Source organism: Pseudorca crassidens, chromosome 19 (assembly GCF_039906515.1).
Source record: "Pseudorca crassidens isolate mPseCra1 chromosome 19, mPseCra1.hap1, whole genome shotgun sequence".
Taxonomy (NCBI): Eukaryota; Metazoa; Chordata; class Mammalia; order Artiodactyla; family Delphinidae; genus Pseudorca; species Pseudorca crassidens.
The window spans coordinates 8,329,947-8,356,847 of NC_090314.1; the positions used below are offsets into that span (position 1 = coordinate 8,329,947).

General features: G+C 41.7%; 1 protein-coding gene across 1 annotated transcript in view; it reads right to left on the reverse strand.

Moving 5' to 3' along the window:
* Positions 1-26,901, reverse strand: part of DNAH9 (dynein axonemal heavy chain 9) — a 300,225-nt gene that overhangs the window by 44,172 nt on the left and 229,152 nt on the right. The window contains exons 53-59 of the mRNA XM_067716537.1: positions 20,811-21,046; positions 17,018-17,140; positions 15,841-16,045; positions 13,999-14,163; positions 8,788-8,928; positions 6,445-6,615; positions 4,555-4,677 (exon numbers count right to left, since the gene is read on the reverse strand). Coding sequence (XP_067572638.1) covers positions 4,555-4,677; positions 6,445-6,615; positions 8,788-8,928; positions 13,999-14,163; positions 15,841-16,045; positions 17,018-17,140; positions 20,811-21,046 — 1,164 coding nt within the window. The remainder of the gene's footprint in view (positions 1-4,554; positions 4,678-6,444; positions 6,616-8,787; positions 8,929-13,998; positions 14,164-15,840; positions 16,046-17,017; positions 17,141-20,810; positions 21,047-26,901) is intronic.

The following is a 26,901-nucleotide window of genomic DNA, read 5'->3' on the forward strand; positions in this document are numbered from 1 at the left end:
GTAATGGCATTGTATGTCTTGCTTCTAAGATCCCTTGGTACTCTGAACTTATTTACAAAACAGAAATAGAGTCACAGATATAGAAAACAAACTTACGGTTACCAGGGGGAATGGGGGGGAGGGATAAATAGGGAGATTGGGATTGACAGATAACACACCACTCTATATAAAATAGATAACTAATAAGGACCTACTGTATAGCACAGGGAACTCTTCTCAATACTCTGTAATGACCTATATGGAAAAAGAATCTAAAAATGAGTGGATATATGTATATGTATAACTGATTCATTTTGCTGTGCAGCAGAAACTAACATAATATTGTAAATCAACTATACTCCAATAAAAATTTTTTAAGTAAAAAAAAAAAAGAAGAAGAGAACATGCCCATTACCTAAAAGTTTAACATTTGATGAGACTTTAAAAATCCTTACAGAGGGTACTAATAAAAGCAGGATTTGATCACAAAGATTTCATTCATCACCTGCGTATTAGATCTTCTGGGGAAACAGGGCAATCAATCTTCCTCATCAGACAGGGTGTTTTAAAAAATTTGTTTTATCATGTCCTGTTCAATTATACTTCCTTTGTTTCTTTAGGCTAAAAGCCAACTGAACACTTAAAAAGAGCATTCGTCAGAGGGCGCACGCTGCATTGTGTTTCACCTGCCCACGTCCTGCACTGGGCTGGAGATGGATGGGGCTGGACATGGCTGCTCCGGTAACAAAACTCAGAGAGAAAGATAAAGCTTCACTCATTTGCAGAAACCTTTGAACAGCCAGATGAGCTTAGACCGCAAAACAAAACCAAAAAGCAAAGCAAACCAAAGGGGGATGGAACCAAATTGCACCAAGTCGCTTTCGGAGTTGAGCTACGGAAAATGAAAGCAGTGAAGAGTGCTTTTGAATCACTTATTCTTTATGACTTTTGCTGCAGATGGCTTTGTGGGATAACAGAGAGAAAAGCAACTGGACTGAGCCCAACTTGGCAACTCACCATTCCTCAAAGGTTTTCCTTCAATGGACAAATTCTATCAGGCACAGCCCATGTCAACCACAGCATATATACACCTTATAGCTGGGTAATTAATAACCATAACTGTGATAAGGTGAACTGTATGCCCCAGAAAGATATGTTGAAGAAGTAGCCTCCCAGATTTCTGAATGTGATCTTATTTGGGAATAAATAGGCTCTTTGCAGGTGTGATCCTGTTAAGATGAGGTCAGGAGGGTGGGCTCTGATCCATTGTGACTGATGCTCTTATAAGAAGAGAAGAGACGCAGAGACACAGAGGGAAGACGGCCATGTAGGGACCGTGGAGACGGAGGCAGAGATCTGAGTGGTCCTGCCACAAACCAGGAGTGCCTGGGGCTTCCAGAAGCTGGAAGAGGCAAGAAAGGGTCTTCTCCCTGAGGCTCTGGAGGGAGCATGACCTGCCAACACCTTAATTTCACGCTTCTAGCCTCCAGAACTCTGGCGGAATAAATGCTGTGTTTTTAAGCCACCCAGCCTGTGGCACTTTGTTATGGCCATTGTAGGAAACAAATAGAACAGCCATAACCCCAACCATAATCGGTTTCCATTTACTGAACATTTATGTGTCTGGCATAACAGATAAGGAAACAGAGATAACCTGTCAGAGGCCACACACACTCAAACCTGAACCTGAACCCAGGAATGTCTGACTCCAGAGCCTGGGTTAACTGGTCCATCTCCATCATTGCTCCAGTTCTGCAAATGGGCTCATTTAGAACTGCTTCCCAGAATTTATTTTCCATACGAGCATCAGACTCTGAGTCATTATTCTCAAGCTCTGGGGCCATACTTCCCAGCAGGTGGCCATTGGCCACATGTGAGTATTGAGCAAATGAAATGTGGCCAGTATGACTGAAGAACAGGATTTTTATTTGCATTTTATTTATTTATGTTTTTTAAAAAATTTAACACATTTATTCTGTTTTTTGGTATAGTCGATTTTTTCCTTCATATTATTTATTTAGTTATTTGTTTACTTTTTTACAAATTTTAACACATTTATTCTTTATTTGTTAATTTTAATTATTTTAAAATTTAAGTTTAGAAACTGGAAATTGCTTTAGTAATTGGAGAACTTTGAAGTATGTTTGAAACAACTTGGGTATATGAATCAAATGTTTTAACTCTAAATTTTATAAAATCTAAATTCAAATCAAGTATTTCTGATGAAGATTTAGCATCTGGATTGATATGTGTTATAAGTGCAAAAAGTACACACCAGAATTCAGACTTTTACAAAAATATAAAATATTTCACTTATAACTTTTGTGACAGTTACATATTAAAATGATAACATTTTTGCTGTATTGGGTTAAGGAAAATATATTATTAAAATTACTTTCTTCAATTTCATTTTACATTTTTTTCATTTTGCATTTTCAATGTGGCTACTAGAAAAATTTAAATGACGCATGTGGCGTGCAGTACAGTTCTTTTGGACAGTGCTACTCTAGATTGCATCTACTCATTCCTATCTTATCTTACGTAGCCTAGAAAAGCTGATGGTTTCCCACACATATGCTCTGCACTTATTATAATTATTCTTAGGCATTTTATAACTTTGTGATTTTTGGTTGCTATTGTGAATGGAGTTCCGCTTTGTTTCTTTCCCAACATATTATTCTCCTTCTCATTTGCCAGACTGGGTTCAGAATGACAAACGGAGCTAATATATAAAAAATCACACCTCTATTATTTAGATCAGGGGTCAGAAAACTGTGGCCTGCAGGGACAATCTGGCCCACCATCTGTGTTTGTAAATAAAGTTTTATTGGAACTCAGCCATTTCCATTTGCTTACCTATGGTGTGTGACTTTGGCAGAGTTGAATAGCTGTGACAGAGTGTGGCCCTCAAAGCCTAGATATTTGCTATGTGACCCTGTGCAGAAAAAGTTTGATGACTCTTGATTTAGACATAGCCCTAAAGATGATTAAAAGAAGAGCTACAGACTCTGAAAAAAAGTTAGAAAAACATTTTGGGCAATGGCAGCATTTCCCAAGATGACTCCTTTGAAGAGGGCAGCACGTACATAAATGATTAAGTGCTGGGGTTTTGTTATAAAGTAAATCAACTTGGATGGATCTCAAGGGAGTTACGCTGAGTGATCAAGCCAGTCCCCAAAGGTTACATACTGTATAATTCCATTTATATAACATCCTTGAAACGACAAAATTATACAAATGGAGTACAGATTAGTGGTTGCCAGGCATTAGGAATTGGGGGAGGGAGGAGGTTGTTGTTTCTATAACAGGGTGACATACACACCAGATGGAGTTTTCTGGGTCTTGACTGTGGTGGTGATTACATGATAAATGTGTGTGATAAAACTAAACACACACACACATGTGCATGAAAAACAGGTGTAATCAGAATAGAGTAGTGGATTGTATCAATGTCAGCTTCCTGGATGTGATATTGTGCTACAGGAAAGCTAGATGTGACCACTGTGGGGAATGGGGTACAAAGAATCTCTGTTATTTATTATAATTGCACGTGAATCATTGTCTCAAAAAATTTTAGAAAAAGAGAGACAATCATACTACTTCAGACTCAGACTTCCTTGTGCTACAGAACATGTAGGAAAGCCAGCAGACATGGAAGGTTATAAATAGGATTCACTTTGTGCAGGTGCCATCTTCACACGGCAACAGCACCTGCCGTGGGGCTCCTGCAGGTGGGGACTGGACCTCCTCCCACCTGGAGAGTGCGTCTAGACTCTGGGGCTGGTGGTCACCCGGTCCACGCTTACTGCTCAGCCCTGTGAATGCAGGCGTGGTCCCTACTGAAAGGAGCTCATAGCTTGTGATCTTTTTGATGTTCGTAGAATCCCAATGAAACTAAGCTAGATAACATGGAAGGAAGATGGATTTTGCCATCAGACAGACCAGAACTCGATTCCTGGATCTGCTACTTATAAGATGAATGATCTCACTTTTCTTACATGTTAAGTGGGAAAAAGTAATACCTATTGCCCAGGTGAACATGAGAATAAAATAAGGTAGTGAAGTTTTAAGGTGCTCGATAAATGTGAGCTATTATTAACCACTGAGAACCCCAGGCTGGAACGCGTTCCTTGCTTTGAGGTCGTCAGGACCCACGGGGAGATGGACGGCTGGCAGAGGCCTGGCACCTGTCCACTCCACGGAAATGCTTGCGCAGCGTTTCCACCCCAGCCCTGGCCTCACAGAGGAGCCCGCATTCCGGCCCTGAGCGCTGGCAGGTGGAAGGCAGCTCCGCTGAGTCAGAAACACTCACAGGGTCCTTCTGTTCCCTAACATCCTGGAGGCAAAGCCCACGCACAAGTACACGCACCTGCTCCTGCTCTGCAAAGACTTCCCCGTAGGCCTGGGAAGGGGGAGTGCTGCCATGGGGTGCAGACAAAGGGACGGACGCACCAATGTTTAACACAGCTCATGGTGAGCCCCCAAACACACCCCTGCTGGTTTCCTGGGGACAAATGTCAGGAAAACACTCCAGGAGAGGAGAACGTGACTTTCTCCCTAGGGGCTGGTACTGACCTTGATGCCACCCCAGGCCTGATGGGAGAGGAACTCCACGGGACTGGTGACGTCTGTCTGCACTGGAGATCGAAGCAGGAAGTCCAACTCTGCTGCACTGACTTCCTGGTTCAGGAGGAGAATCTGCAATGTGGGAGGACAGTGCTGCAGTTCTTTAGCTGGCGGCAGTCATGTGTCCCAGAGATCTCTGGGGTTGTCACTCAGTGTAACTAGTGCCACTTCTAACGCTAGAGCCCGCCCGTCAATTTTGGTTGTTGAAAGAGGATGAAGTGGGAGAAAGTGTATGTCTGTGCAAATCACCTCTGGGTGCAACTGACTTCACCCCAAATATCAGCATGAGTTAAATGCACACAGTGAATAACTGTATCTTGTCAAGCAAGGACTTCATGGATCCATCATAAATGCCATGAAGTACCTTCCTACAATCTCACAGAGAAGATGACACATGCAAATGCCATGATTTGAGGAGGCTGTCAAAGTAACGGATGAACACATGCGAAATAGAAGTGCACATGTGAATCAGCACTGCTAACGGTGTTCCAGAACGGGGGAGTGGCCAGCAGGCAAGGGCGGGGGATGAATTTGGCTCAACTTTCTCTAAGTGGTCCTGAATTGAGTTTTAGAGATGCTAAGCGATGGGAAGATTTAGACAAGATTTCCGTGGGGCGGGGGCAGTGGAAAGTGCAGAGGCTTGGGGGGGAATCAGTGCGGTGCGTTGGGCAGGTGGTGCAAAGCACTCGGCTGGGTTAGAACTAAAAATTCACGCTGAGAGGCGCTCAGGAAATTGTTCTGCTCCTTTCAGATGGCATTCTCCGCTGAAAACTTACAGACGGGAATACTCACGAAGAAAAAATAATTTGGTTAGTTTGAGGAAAAGTCTTTTAAGGAGAAAACAGGCTAGAAATAGCAGGTGAGGTGAAGAAGCCCTTGTAAAACAAGGTTGAAATATTTATGAGGGGAGTGGAGTGAGAGCTGGGGGTGGAAGCTCCTTAGGGTTTGGGGTAAATGAGTGGCAGGAGGGAAATGTGTCTGTGCTGGGGCTCAAGTTCCTTCTGTGATGGCCAAGCTGTCATCTGGGCTGGAGAGGGGAACACAGAGGGTGAGAGGGATAAGTCACACTAACATTCCCCCGTGAATTTAGGCTTCGGAACGTGCAAACAGAGTCAGCGCAGGAGTGATTATGGAATATCTGACTTTTAGAATTGGAAGAGACCTACAGGATAATCTGGTCTGTGCTTCTAATTTATATATGAAAAAAAATCCCAATCCTAAATGATTAGATAGATGCAAGGGAATAAATTTCCATGGTTTTCTGATGTTGAGAATAAGCAGAAGGCAAGGGTTTCTTATTAACACTGGAAGCCCTGATGCTCTCAAGCCTTTGAGAACCAGCGTTCTTAAGGAGTTTTCTAAGGCCAAGGCTGCTATGGCTATAGAAGGACATTTGCAATTTCTTATTCTGGGGGAAGGTTTGGACATTAAACTTGCAACCTTAAAGGTAAATAAATAATTAGGGATACTCTAACAAAGTTCTTACTGCATCTCAAAAAGTATCTAGTTATTAGTAGGGCCATTCAGTTTCATCCTCAGTGCTAGTTGGGATTGATTGGTAGTGGCTGCTGGAGGGCTCTGTTGAGGAGGATCTTAGATCATCCAGGATCACCAAGAAAAAGTAAAATGGTTGATTAAGCACGTCTGCCATGAGTGGGACAATGGTGGGGGCAGCATGTGTGCACCATATGGGACCTTCTTATCTGATGCCTCTGCTTAGAGCGCAAAAGTCTTCACAGACAATGGAAACTGATGTTAAGAGAAGAAAGTTTCTTTACACCTGCTGGTTGGGCATATACAGTGACCTGTTTTCTGGAAATTTCTTCAATCCACTTTTACCTGAAAGGTGAGCTGGGAAAGGTAGGTCAGCTTATCACACTCAAAGAGCCCACGGGTGGTGTACTGGTACATAGAGAAGGTGATGCTGTCTATTAGATTGGCCACCCGTTCCTTGAGGCTCTCATCGGGAGCAGCCTTCTCCACAGCCTTCTGGAAGACGATGTTGAAGGCCTGGGGACAGGAGGTAGGACACTGGTAATTTACACAGCTCTGTGTATGTAGCTAGTAGTACTACCTGTGATGAGTATTACGATTTGCCAGCCACAGAAATGTTTTCCCAGCATAATCTGCCAAGAAGGTACAGTGGCAACAAGAAAACTCTTGTCTTAGTTTGCTAGGCTCGTCTTAATTGGCTCATATAAATTACTACGTTGTCACAAAGTGGGCAAAGCTATGGGGCATATAGAGAAGAGCCGATAGTTTAAGTCAGTGAAAACTAAATGTCCAGTGGCCAAAATAATTAAATTAAATCCAATAAGTTTTGTTGGAAAGTAAACACAGTCAAGGATAACCAGTTAGGATGGATGATTCTATCCTCTAGGTCAGCCGTCCCCAACATTTTTGGCACCAGTTTCGTGGAAGACAGATTTTCCCCAGATGGGGGGTGGTGGGGTGGGGGGTGGTTCAGGCGGTAATGCGAGCGATGGGGAGCGGCAGATGAAGCTTTGCTTGCTTGCCTGCCGTTCACCTCCTGCTGTGTGGCCTGGTTCCTAACAGGCCGCGGACCAGGGGGTTGGGGATCCCTGCATCTAGATTATAAAATTCCCGATGGTACATTCAATATCATGTACAACTTTGCTGTCTAGAAGAGACCCTTGTACATAATAGGCACGCAGAATATTTTCAATTAATTACTTTTCCTTTTGGTAATGATCAGAACATCAGGTGTTCCTTGTTTTTCTTTCTAGTAATTCTGCATCGTTTGGTGAGTCCACTTACATGTGCTTTTTTCTTATGGACCCTTGCTGCAATGGTGGGAGCAGAGCCTGCTTTGGTTACATCTTCTGAACTATACATTATGGGTATAATATGAAATAAATCATATGAATCAATTTTCCATTGTTTTAAACTTAGATATAGACTATTTATAAAAAATTAATATTAGGAATGCTGCATTTTGAATGTGATATGAATAGAATGAATCATTAAAGAAAATAAAAATTAAGATATAATTGGGTTTTTTCAATTTTTAGCTATGCAGATTTCCAGTCTTCTTGGTTTTTTTTGTTTGTTTTGTTTTGTTTGTTTTGAACACATATTTTCATGTGCCTCATCTAATCTCCTTTTGTCAGAAAGAGTCACTGAGGTGGATTTCAACTACTCTCAGAACTATGGAAGTGATCCCGTAGTTATTAGGCTTATCATGCTAACTTTTATACTGTTTTAAAATCTTTTATAATTCTTTCATATGGGGCTTTGGCCTGAATATAATGCCAAGTATTGGATTTCATTTATAAACATAAAATATTACAAACACAGTTCACTTAATCTGCAGAGACTCTGAGTTGAGGGAAGGGGATTGGGACAGGATGGAATGCCATCTCCAACTGAATGAGTTCCAGGTAGTGGAGGCCCTCACCTCATCCCCACACCCTGGCCTCCATATGGCAGCTGAGCTTCACAGAATGAGGTGTGTGCTCTGAATGTGTGTGTGTGTGTCTCCTCTCTGTTTGTTGGGTTAAACCAGAGAAGTTGTTCAGAAATGCTCCACACTCCCTAAGGCCTCTTCAGTTGTGGTCGTTTGGTGAATGCCTTAGGGGAGAAAGATATACTTTCAGAGATGTACTTCAAATTTATAGGTCTTTATTTTTTCATGAGTAAGATAAGCTTAGTCAGCACTTACAATTTGCTAACGTCTTTGGTTTTAGAAATATCTCAGTAACCATAAAGCAGTAGCTTTGAGGATATTAGGGTAATAAGGAAAGTAATTTAAAGTTGGACTATTATCATGGCCTGCTTTGGTTTTAACTGATAAAAATGACATGCACATTTGATCATCCCGATTAGATTTTAAGCTCTTTGGGGCAGGGGTCACTTCTCATGTTTCTTGGTATCCTCTTCCACACTTTCAGTAAGCATAGTTCCTGCTGTAATATATGTACTTAGTGAGTGAGGCCAAGACCTGCTGTGGTCTCTCCTGCTGTTCTAGCCAAATAACCAATGAGTCATGAAAGACCCAATTAAGGAGACAGGACTGTAAGGCAATGTAGCTGCTCTCCTGGATTTGATCTTAAACAGCTGCCACAGCTAATGAAACACATAGATAAACCCTCATGGAGAGCTGCACTGGCGGCATTACACTGCTGAATTATGACTATTCAGAAAATTCCAGGTGTAAGTCACCTTGAGAGAAAATTGGTACATCGGGTGGATCCTGCTGAGGTCATTCATGATGAAGTAGAGCAGAGAGGCCCGGGCAGCTGCCGGCCGATAGCGTTCCCGGGCCTCGTTGATGTTCACCTCCGTCACCTTGGCCTCCTGCACCTGTTAGAAAAATCAATAGTGGTCCATTGTTCAAACCAACCAGGGCTACCTGAGAATCAGCGTGGCCTCTCTGTGTAAGCACATTGTGTCTGTGTGTGCGGTGGGTGGAGCGGGATGGGGGGAGCAGCTAGAGGGTAGAAAGCTGCCATGGTTTTCCTTAACTGAGCTTGAGTGAGGAAGAGATGACACACTCCTAGTCCTTCACAAGGTGAAAGTGTCAGCCCCTCCAGTGGGGACATGTGGGAGATACACACAAACACACACACACACACACAACTTGAAAAATAAGCCAGAATTCTAGGCAATGGAATCCAGTAAAAGCAGCATACTCTAATTTTCTGTTTTCTTAATTTTTATGAGTTAATATGTAAATTCACAAAGAAGATCTCTTTCAATGGAGGTCTATTTTCAGAAAATTTATCGGAGGTAAAAATGAGAAAAGAGACCTAAGCATCAGACAGGGATTCTGTAAGAACATGCTATTAAATACAACCTCAGTATGACCTGTCATGCTCCAGCATAGAGTGAAACTACTGATAATTCATGAGAGTCCTGCAGGAAAAAACAATGATCACTACTGAAGATGAGCTCTCAATAAACAATTACAAACTTCAGGAGGAAGTGTTACCAAAGGGGACAATTAGAAGACCCCCTACCTCCCCCGCCAAAAAAAAATCCCAGAAAGATTAGCATCCCAAGAGCAGAAGATGACTGAACTACCTACCATTAGCTAATTGTGTTTAAAAGCAGTACAGATAAAAGAAAGCATAAAATCAGGACATTATTAAAAAAAACAGACAGTATCTGAAAAAGAACTAAATAGAACTTCTAAAAACAAGAATACAGTTATTAAAATGGAAAACTCAGTGACTGGTTAAATAATGGACTTGAGTTGAAAGAGAATAAGCAAACTAAAAGATAAATTCTGAGGAAATTGTTACACAAGCAGCTCAGAGAGAAATAAAGATGGAAAATGTGTAAAAGAGGTTGAGACTTGGCAGATAAAATGAAAAGATTTAAAATACATCTAAAAAAAAAAGAAAAAAAATACGTCTAACAGAAATGAGTACAGAATAGAGAAAGAGAGGCAATATTTGAGCTATAATAGTTAAGAATTTTCCAAAATTGATTAAAGACCAGAGGTTTTACTTTGAAGAAGCAGTCAATATCAAAGACAGCTTACTATCCACAGGCTGCTGAAGAAGCAATTATTTGTTTCAATCAGAAGAAAACTGAATCCAAAAGGAATAAATGAGATGCAAGAATTTCTTAAATATACGGTCAGTCTAAATAACAAAGCCTGCTGGGGACTTCCCCCGTGGTCCAGGGTTAAGACTCCATGCTTCCACTACAGGGGGCACAGGTTGGATCCCTGGTCAGGGAACTAAGATCCCACATGCCGTGTGGTGCGGCCCAAAAAAATATATTATAAAAAAATAACAAAGACTATAAAAAACATGATCAGTTTGGAAGTAGTAGATAAAAGCAAGGTGGAACTAAAGTGTTATAAAACAGTAGCAGAAGATGGACAAAATGACCAAGTATTCTAACGTCCTAATATTGTTTTGGAAGAGGCTAGATATAGTGCTTAATTTTAGACTTTGTTAAGTCAATACATATATTGTTAAGTCACCTATAAAATGAAATATATTTCTCATATATAAATGAAACAAGGTTAATTAATAAAATAGAGTAAATAACTTTAAAATCAGCAAAGGATTAAAGAGGACGATAAAGAAAAATCAAGAAAGGAGAAAAAATAAACAAAAAGCATGGTTAAAAGAAAGTACAAATTGAGATAGTAGAAAGAAATCCAACTATATCAGTAATGTTAGTAAATGTAAATTGGTCAAATTCAGTAGTTAAAAGACAAAGATTCTCAGGATGGAGTGGAATGGAATAAAAATCACATAATTGCTCAGATTGTGTTACCACAGATTCACACTGTCCGTGCTCACCTGGGTCCTTAATGCTGTGCATTAATCTATGTCCTTAGTCAACTTTCATTCTCGTCTCCCACAACAACTATTGTAAACCTTCACTCCTTTCCCCAAGCACCCTACATCACCACCATCCCCTCATTCTAAGCAGATGACCATGACTATGACTCATGCTTTCACAGATGTATTGTATAGGGACCATTAGGAAGGAGTTTCCTTAATTCTGCCTTCCCTCCCACTCCCTTAATTTTCTGACCCCCCTGACCCCATTGCTCACATTGACTTATGGACCATTTGTAGATTCATGTTTGCCCCCTCTCCCCCATTATATTGGAATTAACTCTCCATATTTCTAAAGATAAGCTCTTCATCAGTGACCTGAATTACATTTCCCCTGATTTCTTATGTACCCCATTGTACTGATCACTACTTCTCATTTCTGTACATTCAACTCTTCTTCTCAATGGCTCCTTTTCCTTTACAATCCATGCATCCTCCAATGTCCAGCTAGGATCTTAGTAAGCTCAGTCTCTGCCATCTTGGAGAAAAATCCTCCAAGGATGCTATGCCCTCCTTAAGTTACAATCCTTTCTCTTTCTACCATTTTATAGTCTGGCTTCTTTAAAGAGTTGTCTATACTCACTTCCTCTTTCTCAACTCCCATTTACTCTCATTCTAAGGCAGTCTGGCTTCTGCTTCTGCTACTTCATGGAAACCATTCTCCTCAAGATTATTGATAACTCCTTTTTGCAAAATTCAGTGGATACATCTCAGCTGTATCTTATTTGCGTTCTCAGCGTCATTTGACACCACTGACATCCCTTCCTGAAATGCTTTCTTTCATAATGCCTTATTTACCTGCTTTTCCTCCCACCTCCACTCTATTCCATGCTTTCCATCTTCTGTACTTGTCCTGAAATGTATTAATATACTTCAGTGCTCTATTCCCAGTCTTATCACTGCACACACACCTCCCAGGAGACTTCATCCACTCCTAAAGTTTCAACAATCAACTACTCACTAAAAAGTCTCAGCACTCTATCACCAGCCAAGATCATATATCCCAAAACCCACAGGATGTTCTCATGTGCATGGCCCAGAGGCATTTCAAACTCAACATGACATAAACTAAAATCATCATTTTTTCTCACCCCCAAATCCACTTATGCTCTCTTCTCTCAGGTGTTGGCACCAATACCTATCTAGATGTTTATTCCTGGAACTGAGACATTTCCTCGACAATACTTTTATCCATATATAATCATATCCAATCAGTTAACAAGTTTTCCAATTCTATCTCCTTGAAGTTGCCCATAGCTCTTGAATTTGCCCACTTCTTTGTACCATCACTGCCAGCCCTACTTCAGAATGCCATCACTTCTAATCTGAATTACTGTACCTCCTCCTGCTTTCTCTGCCTCCTGCTTCCCCAAGCTCTCCTCTGGATTGGAGCTGGAGTGATCTTCCTAAAGCACAGATCTGATCATGTTACTCTCTTGTCTAAAGAGGGAAAAAAAACCCACCTCTTTTAGGAACCCTAACTCCCATCTACAGCCCACACTTCTTAGCATGGTCTACAAAATCCTTTGTGATGGAGCCAGCCTCCCTTTCATGCCTCATCTCCAGTGACTACTTCCATCCCCTCTACAATCTCTCAATGTTCCACTCATACTAAAGGGAAACATCCTTCTACCGCTAACCCAACATGGGTTGAGTGCTCTTCCTCTGTGTGTTCATGACTCTCCATGCTTCCTCTCCCACAGCCCTCATCACAGTTTTGTAATTGCCTGTCCTTCTCCCTTAGAGGACCAGGTTCTGGAAGCCTGGGATTCTTGGCCTCCTTGTGGTACCCCCACCTTCTGCCATGGAATTTGGAATATAACAGCTTCCAACCAAGTATTCATTGGATGAATGAATGAGAAAAAGAAGACAAAAAGAAAAGAAACAACAAAAGAATAAAAGGCTGCATACAAAAAGCCTGGCACACAGCAGGTGCTCAATAATTGTTCATTGACTTTAAAGAAAAGGATAAAGAAAGAGAGGAGGTCCATTCCGTCTCTGACCTTCTGCCTCTGTGTGAGTTGGGCTCTGTTCCCCCATCTCTCCTGCCCAGGGCAGTGGAGCTTCTACCATAATTGTTTTACAAACTTTGCATGCCCCTCTCTAGAGACATGGAGGCCGTAGAGAACCAGCAGTAAAACCTGGTGGTCACACAGCGACTGAGGAGACAAGGCGAGGCTGGACCTTCCACCTTTCAGTCTCTCATTCCAGCCTTAGTTGTCTGTTATCTCAGAGTGAGTAGGACCTGGTTTGTCTGCCCTGCCCATCATTACTTTTCATTTTTCCTAACTTGTCCCTACCTCAAACAAAGTCTTATTTCTCATATTTGGAGAAATCCCAATAAACTGACAATAAAGGTATTCCTTCAAAGGTGCATCATTCCTGGACACTGTTACAGACATGCTTATCCTGCTCAGAACCAGTAACTTACTTCCTCTTCTGGTCCAAGAGCAGGACTGAGAATGTGAAAGGGCCCCTGTAGGGTCAGCAGTCTGCTGGGGAAGGGCAGACTTTTATTCCCGCAAGGGGGAATAAAAGTGTCCCGAACTGTGAAACAAAGGAAGGAAGCTATATGCTAAGTAGTTTCGCAGGATGATACCGGTTTTTTTTTTTTTTGAGAGCTGAGTTTCCCTGGACGTCGTTGAAGTTTTCCCATTAAAATCAGACTTGCGAGCTTTTGCAGGCTGTGAGTTTTCTCGGGGTGCAATCATGCCTGAACCAGCCAACTTGTACAACAGTGTGATTCCTTAGCTTCAGGGCAATTCCATGGACTCACTGAGGTAGTCAGTGTGAGCGACTATTTCCTGCACAGAACATGAGGCCCTGCGCAGATGTAAGTACTCGTCAAACGTTTGTGGAGTAGAGCTGTCAAGAGCATTTCCCAGGAGATGGGGGCACTCCGTAACGCAGGATGTGAGGTAGTCATTTCAGGAATCCTGCCTAGCTTGACTTTCTAGGAGACACTCAGGAAGATGGAAGAGCCACCTGTTACTCTTTTGTTCCCCTAGAAGTCGGACTCAGGGAGCAGGAGGAGGGCCTCTGTCCGCCAGCCTAGGCTGCCAGGTCTTACCTTTTTCTCAACTTCCGCAGCGGTCTGCTTGGTGATCTCAAGGTTCTCCAACAAGGCCGTTTCTCCCAGGAAGTTCCCAGAGGCCGAGGAAAGGCGAGAAAGCAGGTTGTCTTCTAATGTTTTGAGGGTGATTTTGAAGCCATTCTGCTGCTTCGTGAGATCTGACTGCAAATATCACATAAGGGAGAGTCAGGTGTAGAAGCCCAGAGCATCCTGTTCTTGGGGTAGGTCTGAATAGATAAAGGGTTATGGGCCAGAATCCCTTCCCTTAGCAAACTGGAAGCAGGATAGCAGAGTGCTCGGGACCACAAGCAGACAAAATCAGCAGGTGACCTGAACCCCAACTGTACCAGTTACTAGTCATGTGACCTTGGGCTGAGTTACCTCTTAACACGTCATAACCTCAGCTGGGTTAACCCTGGCCCTACTCGTAGGAGTGCTGTACAAGGCTTAACACAATGCTGGGACACGGTCTAGTCACTAAATGGAAGTTATTTCTGGGAATAGTTAGAGGGTGGGGTCAAGTTTTACTTCTCTGGAAGGTCCTGTCTATCACCACTTTGCTGGCCCCCAAGGGAAGAGCTCTCCTATAGATGACCTTAAAAAAAACAACCAACTAGAAATGGTTTTATACAGTTTCAACAAGATGATCGCAGGAGCCCTCCTTAAGGCTGGAGCGGGGCCTTGGTATCCAGGCAGATCTTACCTCCTCTCCCTTTCTGATTGTTCGGTTCTACGTCCTAAAGCACTGGGCACCCTCTTACTGTGGGTAGGTGCACATGTAACCTCAGGCAGCTGCGCTTTCTCTGCTCTTGTACCGCCTGGGATTATTGCCTTTGGATCCATGGAAAGAACACTTCTTGTTGGAGGCCCCAGCCACAGTCACCCCTGGCCTATCTTCTGTTTCTTAAAAACACATGCCTCCATCTTGCTTTATAACCAGAATTCACTCTTCTCTCTGCTGCGGGTGCTCTGAACCAAAGGCTCATGCCACCCCCTCATAGAATCTTTTTCTGACCTTTCCAATTTAAATTAGCCCCCTGGCACTCTAATATCCCCCTGCTTTTATAATCTAATCGTGTCTAAGGAGAGGGGAAAAGGATACTATTTGCTATGGACAAAAGTGTGCCCGCCCCCAAGTTCATATGTTGAAGCCCTAACTCCCCTCCCCCATGTGACTGTATTGGAGGTGGAGGTAATTAAGGTTAAATGAGGTCATGAGGATGGGGTCCTCATGGTGGGATTAGTGCCCTTATAAGCCCTTAGTGCTCTCTCTGCACACACAAGGAAGAGGTCTATGAGTACATGGTGAGACAGTGGCCACCTACCAGCCAGGAAGAGAGGTCTCACCAGAAACTGGACCCCTAACTCAGACTTCCAGCTTCCAGACTGTGAGAAAATAAATGTCTGCTGCTCAAGCCACACAGTCTACGGTACTTTGTGATGGCAGCCCAAGCTGATTAAGACGCTACCCTAAAGTGGCTGAATCCGTTTCTACTGCCCTTGCAGGACTGAACCCCACTTAGTTCTGGACACAGATGTGGAGCACATGTGGTGAGAGGCCCAAACATGTTCCTGTACAGCCTGTGCCAGTCCTGCTCTTGGACAGGAGTGTGGGTTCTCCCAGCTGCCTCCTGCCTCCTGTTCTTCAGCCTGCTCTATCCTGTTTCCCAGTAGGGTGTTCCAGGTGGCTGGATGGTGCTGGCACTCCTCCGAGCTCTAGTGAAACCATGCTGCTCAGCTTCTGGAGGAACAGTCCCACCTATCCCAGAGTGGGGCACAAGGCAAGGTCTGGTGGCAGGGCATCTCCTTCCTCCCTTCCTTGCTGGGTACCTGACGCACCTTCAGCTTCTCCAGGTCTGGCCTCTCCATGCTGACCACAGCGGCCAGCAGCTGGTCCTCCAGGCCGTCCCTGGTCACAGTGAAGTTGATCAGGGTGGCCTGAGCCTGCAGCTCGGGTTGGTAGTGAGGATTGGCCAGCTTGGTGTGAAGGATGAGCCGGAACTTGGGATTGTACTCACACTCTTTGTCTCCGATTTTAATGAACCTGGAACACAAGGGCTCATGTGAAGGTGGAGTGCCTTCCTGTGAGCTTTGGTCAGGGACAGAATCCTAGACGGGTTTTTTTTGCAAAATCACAGCAAACAATATTGCCATACTCAGATGACTCCTCCCGAGCATGTCTAGGTTGAGCCCTCAGGCAGGGAACAGGGGTGGAGGGTGACAGACCTTCTCCCACAGCCACGACATCTGATTTTGCGGGCACAGCTGGAGGAAGAGCCACTCACTTTGTGGTCCGTGTACGTGAGTGCATTATGGAACGTTTCCAGCAGATGGCAGTAAAGCATTTGCAGGAAGGGGAACCTTCTTAGAGTTTGCACGAAGGTGATTTATAGGCTAGCAATAGGGCTTACTTTGTCTCATGGCTGATGGAGCATTACTTCTATGGGTGAAAATCGTTAATTAAGTAAATAAGCACGTCCTAAGGACTTGAAAAGGCGGCTTATGGCCTGGGCAGTGGGTGAGGCTCCCTTCTGATAATTCTCACCCCCCTCTTATGTGCCTGTGGCCCTTGTCCTGCCCCTCTTCTCCTCCTCCTCCTCCTCCCAGACTCTTGCTGAGCCCTGATCAGCCACCAGCACCCAGAGCAACAGGGGTTCATCAAGCTGACAAAGCACTGAGCTCTCAGAACTCAGACGACTGCCTTAGATGAACTGCTCACGGTTCAAAGTCAGACTGCTTTTTCACCACCTTCCCTCTAACGCTGCTCTAGACTAGTGCACTGGGGTCGTTGAGCAGCAAGCCAGAGAGCTGGCTGATGGAAGTTCCTCTGGAACTGCCTCTAGGGCATGAGGGCAGCTAAATGTTCCTCTTCTGGCAGAATGAAAGGTGTGCTTCAGGGGGCCTACTTGATGTGAGCTGAGGAGAGGAAGTTCTAGGAGGAGCGGGTCTGTGCACAGCTCTACCAGGGGTCGTGAACCAGCCCCTCAGAAGGGCCAGCAGTATAGCTGGGTCTCACCGTCCTTTCTTAACGCCTTCTCTCCCAAGCAGGGGTCCCAGCACAGGATCGATGGACTCCTCTAGGTTTTCAATCAGCACCACCTCCCCAGCTTCCAGGGCACGCTCGACAGTTTGAAGGTAGCTGAGGAGACAGGTGGGCGGAGTAAGCCTGCATCAAGGGGTGGACTGGAGACAGTCAACAGGCAGCCGTGGCCCTGAAGCACAGCAGTAAACTTGGAGGCACTGCTATCTGGGATGACGTCAGACAGCTGGCATATTTTTCTCTATCTAAAATGATATTTATGTGATTTGAACTATTTCTTATAAAAAGGGAAAAGTGACAAAATGCAAAAAAGAATAGGAAAATTAACTGTCATCCTTGTGTCATTTACATTTTGGTATTGCCTGTAGATGTTTGGATATATTTTCAAGTTTATTATTACTATTTCTATTTATTTTATATTATTTATATTTTTATTTATGTCTGTATTTATATTTATGTTTATTTTTATTTGATCCATGTAGCTCATTTGTTTTATAACCTGGTTTTTGTGCATAAAATGTAAACATTTTCCCATGTCATTAAATATTCTTCTATAACAATATTTATGTGCCTGGGTATTAGACTGTATTGATACACCTTAATTTATTTAACAATCAATTACCAAAAGCTAGGCTATTTTTAATTTTTCAATATTATGTAGAGTTTAACAAGCACATAAAAAATTGATTTCCCCTAAATAGATTTATAAGTTCAATGTGATTCCAATTCACACAATAAATAACAATATAACTTTATAAACCTTGACCAAAAATCTTTAAGTTAATCTAAAAGAAAACAATGAGAATGTTTTTTTTTAAAAAAATAAAAGCTCATGAAGAACAAGAAGAGGGACTCACATTAGCTGATAATAAAATATTTCTTATAATTTCAACAATACAGATATGTAGAAAGAAGTCTTAAAGAATATCATACACCAGAAGTTGGGAGTGTTGGGAAAAAATGATGAATTATAGGGCCTATTTATTTCTTTGGGTAACTCCCCTCACCTTCTTTTTTTACTGATGATATATTACTTTTGTAATGAGAAATGCCACAATAAATGTTACTAAATATAAAACGAAATAATTAAAGGCTGGTATAGTATTGTATAAATAGAAAAGAATAAAAGCTAATAAAATATTTTAATATAGAGTAAAATGTCATCTCTAATTAACTGGAGAAAGGATGGAGAATTTAATAAATGGTATTGGAACCATGGCTAACCACTTGAAAAGTGAAAATTAGGTCTGTAACTTATATAGTACCTGAAAATATATTTCAGGTGATTGGATTTTAGTGTAAAAAGAAAACCATAAAAACTCTTCTATATGAATATTTATATAATTTTTGGACAGAAAAAAGAATTTTCTAAATATGATTTATAGAAGAAATGTGACATATCTGACCAAAAAAAAAAGTTGTATGTTAGACCTCACAAAATTAAAAGGCAAATGACACCCTTGAACACTTTTCCATTCACTGATGAAGGGAGACTACACTTAACAGTCTTAACCCATACTATCTATAATGTAATATTTGTTTTCAAATAATACACAACAAATCTAGAAAATCACCCAATAGAACAGTAATCAAGGGACATGAACAGAGAATTAATTACTATATGTCAGGCACTATTTTCAGTACTATGGATATAAGAATGAGTAAAAAGAACAAATACTTGTGTCTAAAATGCAGTTATTGGTCAATTAGAGAGGAATATTTTAATCAAAGTTTGAAGGGAAGGCCAGGATTAGATTACCATGACTGATGACACAGATAAAACTATGTTGTGTCCTACCACGGCATTCATTTCCCACCTGCCCTCTCTATAAGAAAGGATCCATCTGGGTATTCAACATGTGATTTAACTATTTTCTGAACATTGCATGCTTGATTTAAACAACCGTGGGTGGTCTGGACCCCTGGACAAGCATGTTTGGGACATGTGGCCAGGGCAGCAAGCCTCACGCTGGTGGTTGTATGTTAAGAGTGGATAAACGTGGGCTTTGAAGTGAAGACCACCTCGGTTCCAATACTGCCTCCATTAATTTTTAAAAATTTTAACTAATTATTTTTAAATTGTGGTAGACTATTGTCTACTACAGCCCCTGGGACCACCATTCTACTTTCTGTCTCTATGAATTTGACTACTCTAGGGACCTTATGTAAGTGGAACTGTACAGTAGTTGTCCTTTTATGACTGGCTTATTTACTTGGCACATTCATCTCAAGGTTCGCCCATGCTGTAGCATAGGACAGAATTTCCTTCCTTTTCAAGGCTGAATAATATTTCATTGTATTGATACACCACATTCTGTTTATCCATTCATCTGTTGATGGTCACTTGGATTACCTTCTACCATTTGGCTATTGTGAATAACGCTGCTTTGAACATGGGTGTGCAAATATCCATTGCCTTTAAAACTGTGTACTCTTGGGGAAATTCCTTAACTTGTGTGAAACTCTATTTCCTCAAATGAGAAAATGGTACCAATAACACTAACCTCATTGGTCGTGTGGATTAAAAAGCATTTGAGGTAAAGCTCCTAACACCAAGACCAACACATATCGACCACCTAATAAGTGATCTCTGGCCCTCTCCCTCCTGTTCATTGCCCCATCCTATTTTTCTCATGTCTCCTAGAGACACAGAACAAGAATTGAGAACTGAAACTACAAAGCTAAGTTACAACGGAGTGAATGAAGCAGTGGGGGGAGAGGAGCTGAGGCCCATGAAGTGCGGTGGGTGCTGGTCAGACATTCTCCCTGTTGTTCATGTCCCTTGACGTGTGCAGTAACTCCCCCACCATGTACGGATAAAGCCACATGGCAGGTGCAAACGGTTCCGAAGGTTCCATAACTATCTCAGCTGCTAAGCACCCCACTGCAAATGTCCCATCGTTCCTCAGGAGAGAGACGCTTTACGTTCTCTGTGGTTCTGGGGCAGAGGTAGGAACAAAGGGTAGAAGAGAGCTACGAGAGGCAGTTTTTGACTAAATGTGAGAAAGACTGTAAAACACAGAGCTGTCTGACAATGGAATAGGGTGCTTGGGAAGCAGGAAGTATTCCAGGAGAGATGGGAGGGTGAACCCCTGGGTTGGTGGAAGAAGGACTCAGGAATGGGTCGGGAGGCTGACGCTTATGATTTCTAATGAGAAAGAAAAGCACATGTTATACTGAGTGAAGCAAGTCGGACAGAGAAAGACAAATATATGATATCGCTTATATGTGGGATCTAAAACAATGGTACAAATGAACTTATTTACCAAACAGAAATAGAGTCACAAATGTAGAAAATAAACTTATAGTTACCGGGGGGAAAGGGGGGAGGGACAAATTGGGAGATTGGGATTGACATATACACACTGCTGTATATAAAATAGATAGCAATAAGGACCTACTGTGTAGCACAGGGAACTCTACTCAATACTCTGTAATGACCTATATGGGAAAAGAATCTAAAAAAAAGTGGAGATATGTATCCACTTTGCTGATCCACTTTGCTGTACAGCAGAAACTAACACAACATTGTAAACCAACTGTACTCCAATAAAAATAAAGATAAAAATATGAAAAAGAAAGAAAAGCAGAGACTCAGTACCCAAGCATCTCTCACTGAGACATTTCCTAAAGTGAGAGGAAAAACAGGAGAAAACTCCTGGAGGAACCAGGAGGATAGAAACAATCCACAGCGGCTTAAAACCTGCTCATCACATTATTTCCCTCTGCATAAACGGCAAGGTGGGAACTTCTGTGCACAGCCACCTACCCCTTCTGGCCAATCTGGGTGACCTGGAGGTCCTTGCCATACTTGTTCTTGATCCATTTAACGCCTTGTAGCTGAGGGTCCACCATGAGTGGCCAGCGCTCGCAGCTGAGGAGGATGGTGGCATTCTCCGTGGACATGCGGTCTGCAGGGAGGCCCTCGTTCTGCCAGGCAGCCACGTCAGCATCATCCGTCAGCATCCTCAGGGGATCTAGGTTGGGGGTCACTGGGATGGGAACCTGGTGGCGAAGAAAGGCCGCACACACGCTCAGAACAGAAGCATGCGCTCTCAGCTGGGGGTGGGGTCTGCAGCTCACTCAAAGGACAGAACTCCTCTAAAAGAAAGACCAAAGTCCCCCTGAGGAGCACTTTCCTGGCTGTGTCATCATTCCTGGAAGCAGGTTTTCTTAACGTCCTGATAGTCTTTTTTCTCTTGATGGGTGAACAGCAGCAGGAATTCTGCCCGTGTCATCCTCTGTTCTTCAGTACATTCACCCAAGTCAAATGTCTACCATAGGTCATTTGTATCTTAATCAACAGCCTCCATCGCCCTCACCCATGTTAGCAGGGTCACTTCCTGCTACATTTCTATGCTTCACAGACCAGGCCCACACCAGCCCGTACTGACCACCCTCTCCTCTCAGCATCACCGCTTGCTGCTGATGCCCAGCTTGCAAAGGACTGCAGACGCTCCCCTTCCCCCTGCCATGGACAACCCCACCCCACCCCCTGGAAGGGCTCCTCCCACACTGGGAGGCCCAGGAACAAACCACCAGGCCAGGGAATGTCTCCCCTTGGTCTCTGTCCCCCCTGGGAACCCTTCCTTTTCTTCTCGTTGACCTCTCTCAGCTCATTTAATTCTTCTACAAGTAATTGTTTTCATTGGAAACACATATACTTTTTAAAACACTGGGGTGAAATTCACATTCCCTAACCATTTTAGAGTGCACAAGTCAATGGTGTTTAGTACGCTCACGATGTGCAACCATCAGCTCTATCTCGTTCCAAAACATTTTCTTCCCCCCAAAAGGAAGCCCCAAGTCTATCAGCAGTCACTCCCTATTCCCTGCTACCCCCAGTTCTCAGGAGCCTCTAATCTGCTTTCTGCCTATATGGATTTACCTATTCTGGAGGTTTCACATAAATGGAATCATACAATACGTGACCTGTTGTGTCTGGCTGCTTTCACTTAGAATGCTTTTGAGGTTCACACATATGCCCTTTAACCTCTCCAACTTTCTCTTCTCTGCAGTTCGTCTTCCCAGTTATCTCAGTAAAACCTCTCCAGACCATCTCCTTTCCCTTTAATTACACCTGCTAAGGGTACGAATGGCCAGTGCTATACCTTCGAGCAAACCTCAAAAGGGAAACCAGCCACTGGAGGTTCTTATCCTGGGATCAGAAGTGTACTTCAATAGAATTGTTTTCCTTTGTAATCATATGCATTCTACTTTATACACTAAAAAACATTACTGTGAGAAGGATTCCATAGGTGTTACCAGACTGCCAAAGGGGTTTGTGGCATAAAAATACTTAAGTATCTTAAGATGGGTCACAAATCAAGCCTTGGTATATTTAAGAAAATTAAAATCGTATCAAATATCTTTTCTGACCACAATGCTATGAGACTAGATTAAATTACAGGAAAAATACTGTAAAAAATACAAACACATGGAGGCTAAACAATATGCTACTAAATAACCAAGAGATCATTGAAGAAATCAAAGAGGAAATCAAAAACTACCTGGAAACAAATGACAATGAAAACACGATGACCCAAAACCTATGGGATGCAGCAAAAGCAGTCCTAAGAGGGAAGTTTATAGCAATACAATCCTACCTCAAGAAACAAGAAACATCTCAAATAAACAACCTGACTTTACACCTAAAGCAATTAGAGAAGGAAGAACCAAAAAACCCCAAAGTTAGCAGAAGGAAAGAAATCATAAAGATCAGATCAAAAATAAATGAAAAAGAAATGAAGGAAACAATAGCTAAGATCAATAAAACTAAAAGCTGGCTCTTTGAGAAGATAAACAAAATTGATAAACCACTAGCCAGACTCATCAAGAAAGAAAGAGAGAAGACTCAAATCAATAGAATTAGAAATGAAAAAGGAGAAGTAACAACTGACACTGCAGAATACAAAGGATCATGAGAGATTACTACAAGTAAGTATATGCCAATAAAATGGACAACCTGGAAGAAATGGACAAATTCTTAGAAATGCACAACCTCCTAAGACTGAACCAGGAAGAAATAGAAAATATAAACAGACCAATCACAAGCACTAAAATTGAAACTGTGATTAAAAATCTTCCAACAAAAGCCCAGGACCAGATGGATTCATAGGTGAATTCTATCAAACATTTAGAGAAAAGCTAACATCTATCCTTCTCAAACTCTTCCAAAATATAGCAGAGGGAGGAACACTCCCAAACTCATTCTACAAGGCCACCATCACCCTGATACCAAAACCAGACAAGGATGTCACAAAGAAAGAAAACTACAGGCCAATATCACTGATGAACATAGATGCAAAAATCCTCAACAAAATACTAGCAAACAGAATCCAACAGCACATTAAAAGGAGTATACAACATGATAAAGTGGGGTTTATCCCAGGAATGCAAGGATTCTTCAATATATGCAAATCAATCAATGTGATAAACCATATTAACAAACTGAAGGAGAAAAACCATATGATCATCTCAATAGATGCAGAAAAAGCTTTCAACAAAATTCAACACCGATTTATGATAAAAACTCTCCAGAAAGTAGGCATAGAAGGAATTTACCTCAACATAATAAAGGCCATATATGACAAACCCACAGCCAACATTGTTCTCAATGGTTAAAAACTGAAACCATTTCCACTAAGATCAGGAACAAGACAAGGTTGCCCACTCTTACCACTATTATTTAACATAGTTTTGGAAGTTTTAGCCACAGCAGTCAGAGAAGAAAAAGAAATAAAAGGAATCTAAATTGGAAAAGAAGAAGTAAAACTGTCACTGTTTGCAGATGACATGATACTATACATAGAGAATCCTAAAGATGCTACCAGAAAACTACTAGAGCTAATCAATGGATTTGGTAAAGTAGCAGGACACAAGATTAATGCACAGAACTCTCTTGCATTTCTATACACTAATGACGAAAAATCTGAAAGAGAAATTAAGGAAACACTCCCATTTACCATTGCAACAAAAAGAATAAAATACCTAGGAATAAACCTACCTAAGGAGACAAAAAACCTGTATGCAGTAAACTATAAGACACTAATGAAAGAAATTAAAGATGATACAAACAGATGGAGAGATATACCATGTTCATGGATTGGAAGAATCAGCATTGTGAAAATGACTATACTATCCAAAGCAATCTACAGATTCAATGCAATCCCTATCAAACTACCAATGGCATTTTTTACAGAAATAGAACAAAAAATTTCACAGTTTGTATGGAAACACAAAAGAAACTGAATAGCCAAAGCAATCTGGAGAAAGAAAAACGGAGCTGGAGGAATCAGGTTCCCTGACTTCAGACTATACTGCAAAGCTACAGTAATCAAGACAGTATGGTAGTGGCACAAAAACAGAAATATAGATCAATGGAACAGGATAGAAAGCCCAGAGATAAACCCATGCACCTATGGTCACCTTATCTTTGACAAAGGAGGCAAGAATATACAATGGAGAAAAGAGAGCATCTTCAATAAGTGGTGCTGGGAAAACTGGACAGCTACATGTAAAAGAATGAAATTAGAACACTCCCTAACAGCATACACAAAAATAAACTCAAAATGGATTAAAGACCTAAATGTAAGGCCAGACACTATAAAACTCTTAGAGGAAAACATAGGCAGAACACTCTATGACATACATCACAGCAAGATCTTTTTTGACCCACCTCCTAGAGAAATGGAAATAAAAACAAAAACAAACAAATGGGACCTAATGAAGCTTAAAAACTTTTGGACAGCAAAGGAAACCATAAACAAGACGAAAAGACAACCCTCAGGATGGGAGAAAATATTTGCAGATGAAACAACTGACAAAGGATTAATCTCCAAAATTTACAAGCAGCTCATGCAGCTCAATAACAAAAAAAACAAACAACCCAATCCAAAAATGGGTAGAAGATCTAAATAGACATTTCTCCAAAGAAGATATACAGATTGCCAGCAAACACATGAAAGAATGCTCAACATTACTAATATTTAGAGAAATGCAAATCAAAACTACAATGAGGTATCACCTCACACCAGTCAAAATGGCCATCATCAAAAAATCTACAAACAGTAAATGCTGGAGAGGGTGTGGAGAAAAGGGGACCCTCTTGCACTGTTGGTGGAAATGTAAATTGATACAGCCACTATGGAAAACAGTATGGAGGTTCCTTAAAAAACTAAAATAGAGATCCCATATGACCCAGAAATCCCACTACTGGGCGTATACGCTGAGAAAACCATAATTCAAAAAGAGTCATGTACCACAATGTTCATTGTAGCTCTTATTTACGATAGCCAGGACATGGAAGCAACCTAAGTGTCCATCGACAGATGAATGGATAAAGAAGATGTGGCACATATATACAATGGAATATTACTCAGCCATAAAAAGAAACGAAATTGAGTTATTTGTAGTGAGGTGGATGGACCTAGAGTCTGTCATACAGAGTGAAGTAAGTCAGAAAGAGAAAAACAAATACCATATGCTAACACATATATATGGAATCTAAAGGAAAAAAATGGTATGAAGAATCTAGGGGCAGGACAGGAATAAAGATGCAAATGTAGAGATTGGACTTGAGGACACAGGGAGGGTGGAGGGTAAGCTGGGATGAAGTGAGAGAGTGGCATGGACTTATATATACTACGAAAATCGATAGCTAGTGGGAAGCCGCTGCACAGCATAGGGAGATCAGCTCGGTGCTTTGCGACCACCTAGAGGGGTGGGATAGGGAGAGCGGGAGGGAGACACAAGAGGGAGGAGATATGGGGATATATGTATAGCTGATTCACTTTGTTATAAAGCAGAAACTAACACACCATTGTAAAGCAATTATACTCCTATAAAGATGTTAAAAAAAATGAGTCATGTACCACAATGTTCATTGTAACTCTTATTTACAATAGCCAGGACATGGAAGCAACCTAAGTGTTCATCGACAGATGAATGGATAAAGAAGATGTGGCACATATATACAATGGAACATTACTCAGCCATGAAAAGAAACGAAATTGAGTTATTTGTAGTGAGGTGAATGGACCTAGAGTCTGTCATAAAGAGTGAAGTAAATCAGAAAGAGAAAAACAAATACCATATGCTAACAAATACATATGGAATCTAAAAAAAAAAAAAGGTTCTGAAGAACCTAGGGGCAGGACAGGAATAAAGATGCAGACGTAGAGAATGGACTTGAGGACACGGGAAGGGGGAAGGGTAATCTGGGACGAAGTGAGAGAGTGGCACTGATATATATACACTACCAAATGTAAAATAGATAGCTAGTGGGAAGCAGCCGCACAGCACAGGGAGATCAGCTCGGAGCTTTGTGTCCACCTAGAGGGGTGGGATAGGGAGGGTCGGAGGGAGACGCAAGAGGGAGGAGATATGGGGATATATGTACATGTATAGCTGATTCACTTTGTTATACAGCAGAAACTAACATACCATTGTAAAGCAATTATACTCCAATAAAGATGTTAAAAAAATTAAAAATAGAACTACCAAATGATCCAGGAATTCTACTTCTGGTTATATATCTGAAGGAAATGAAATCACTGTCTCAAAGAGATATCTGCACCTCATGTTCATTGCAGAATTATCCACAATAGGCAAGCTATGGGAACAGCCTAAGTGTCTGTCAACGAATTAATGGATAAAGAATCATGGTGTGCATATATATATATATATATATATATATATATATATATATATGTATGTATGTATATGACATATGAATCATATATATATGTATGCATATATATGAATGACACATATACCATGGAATCTTATTGAGCCATGAGAAAGAAGGAAATCCTGCCATTTGCAACAACATGGATGGACCTTGAGGGCATTATGCTAAG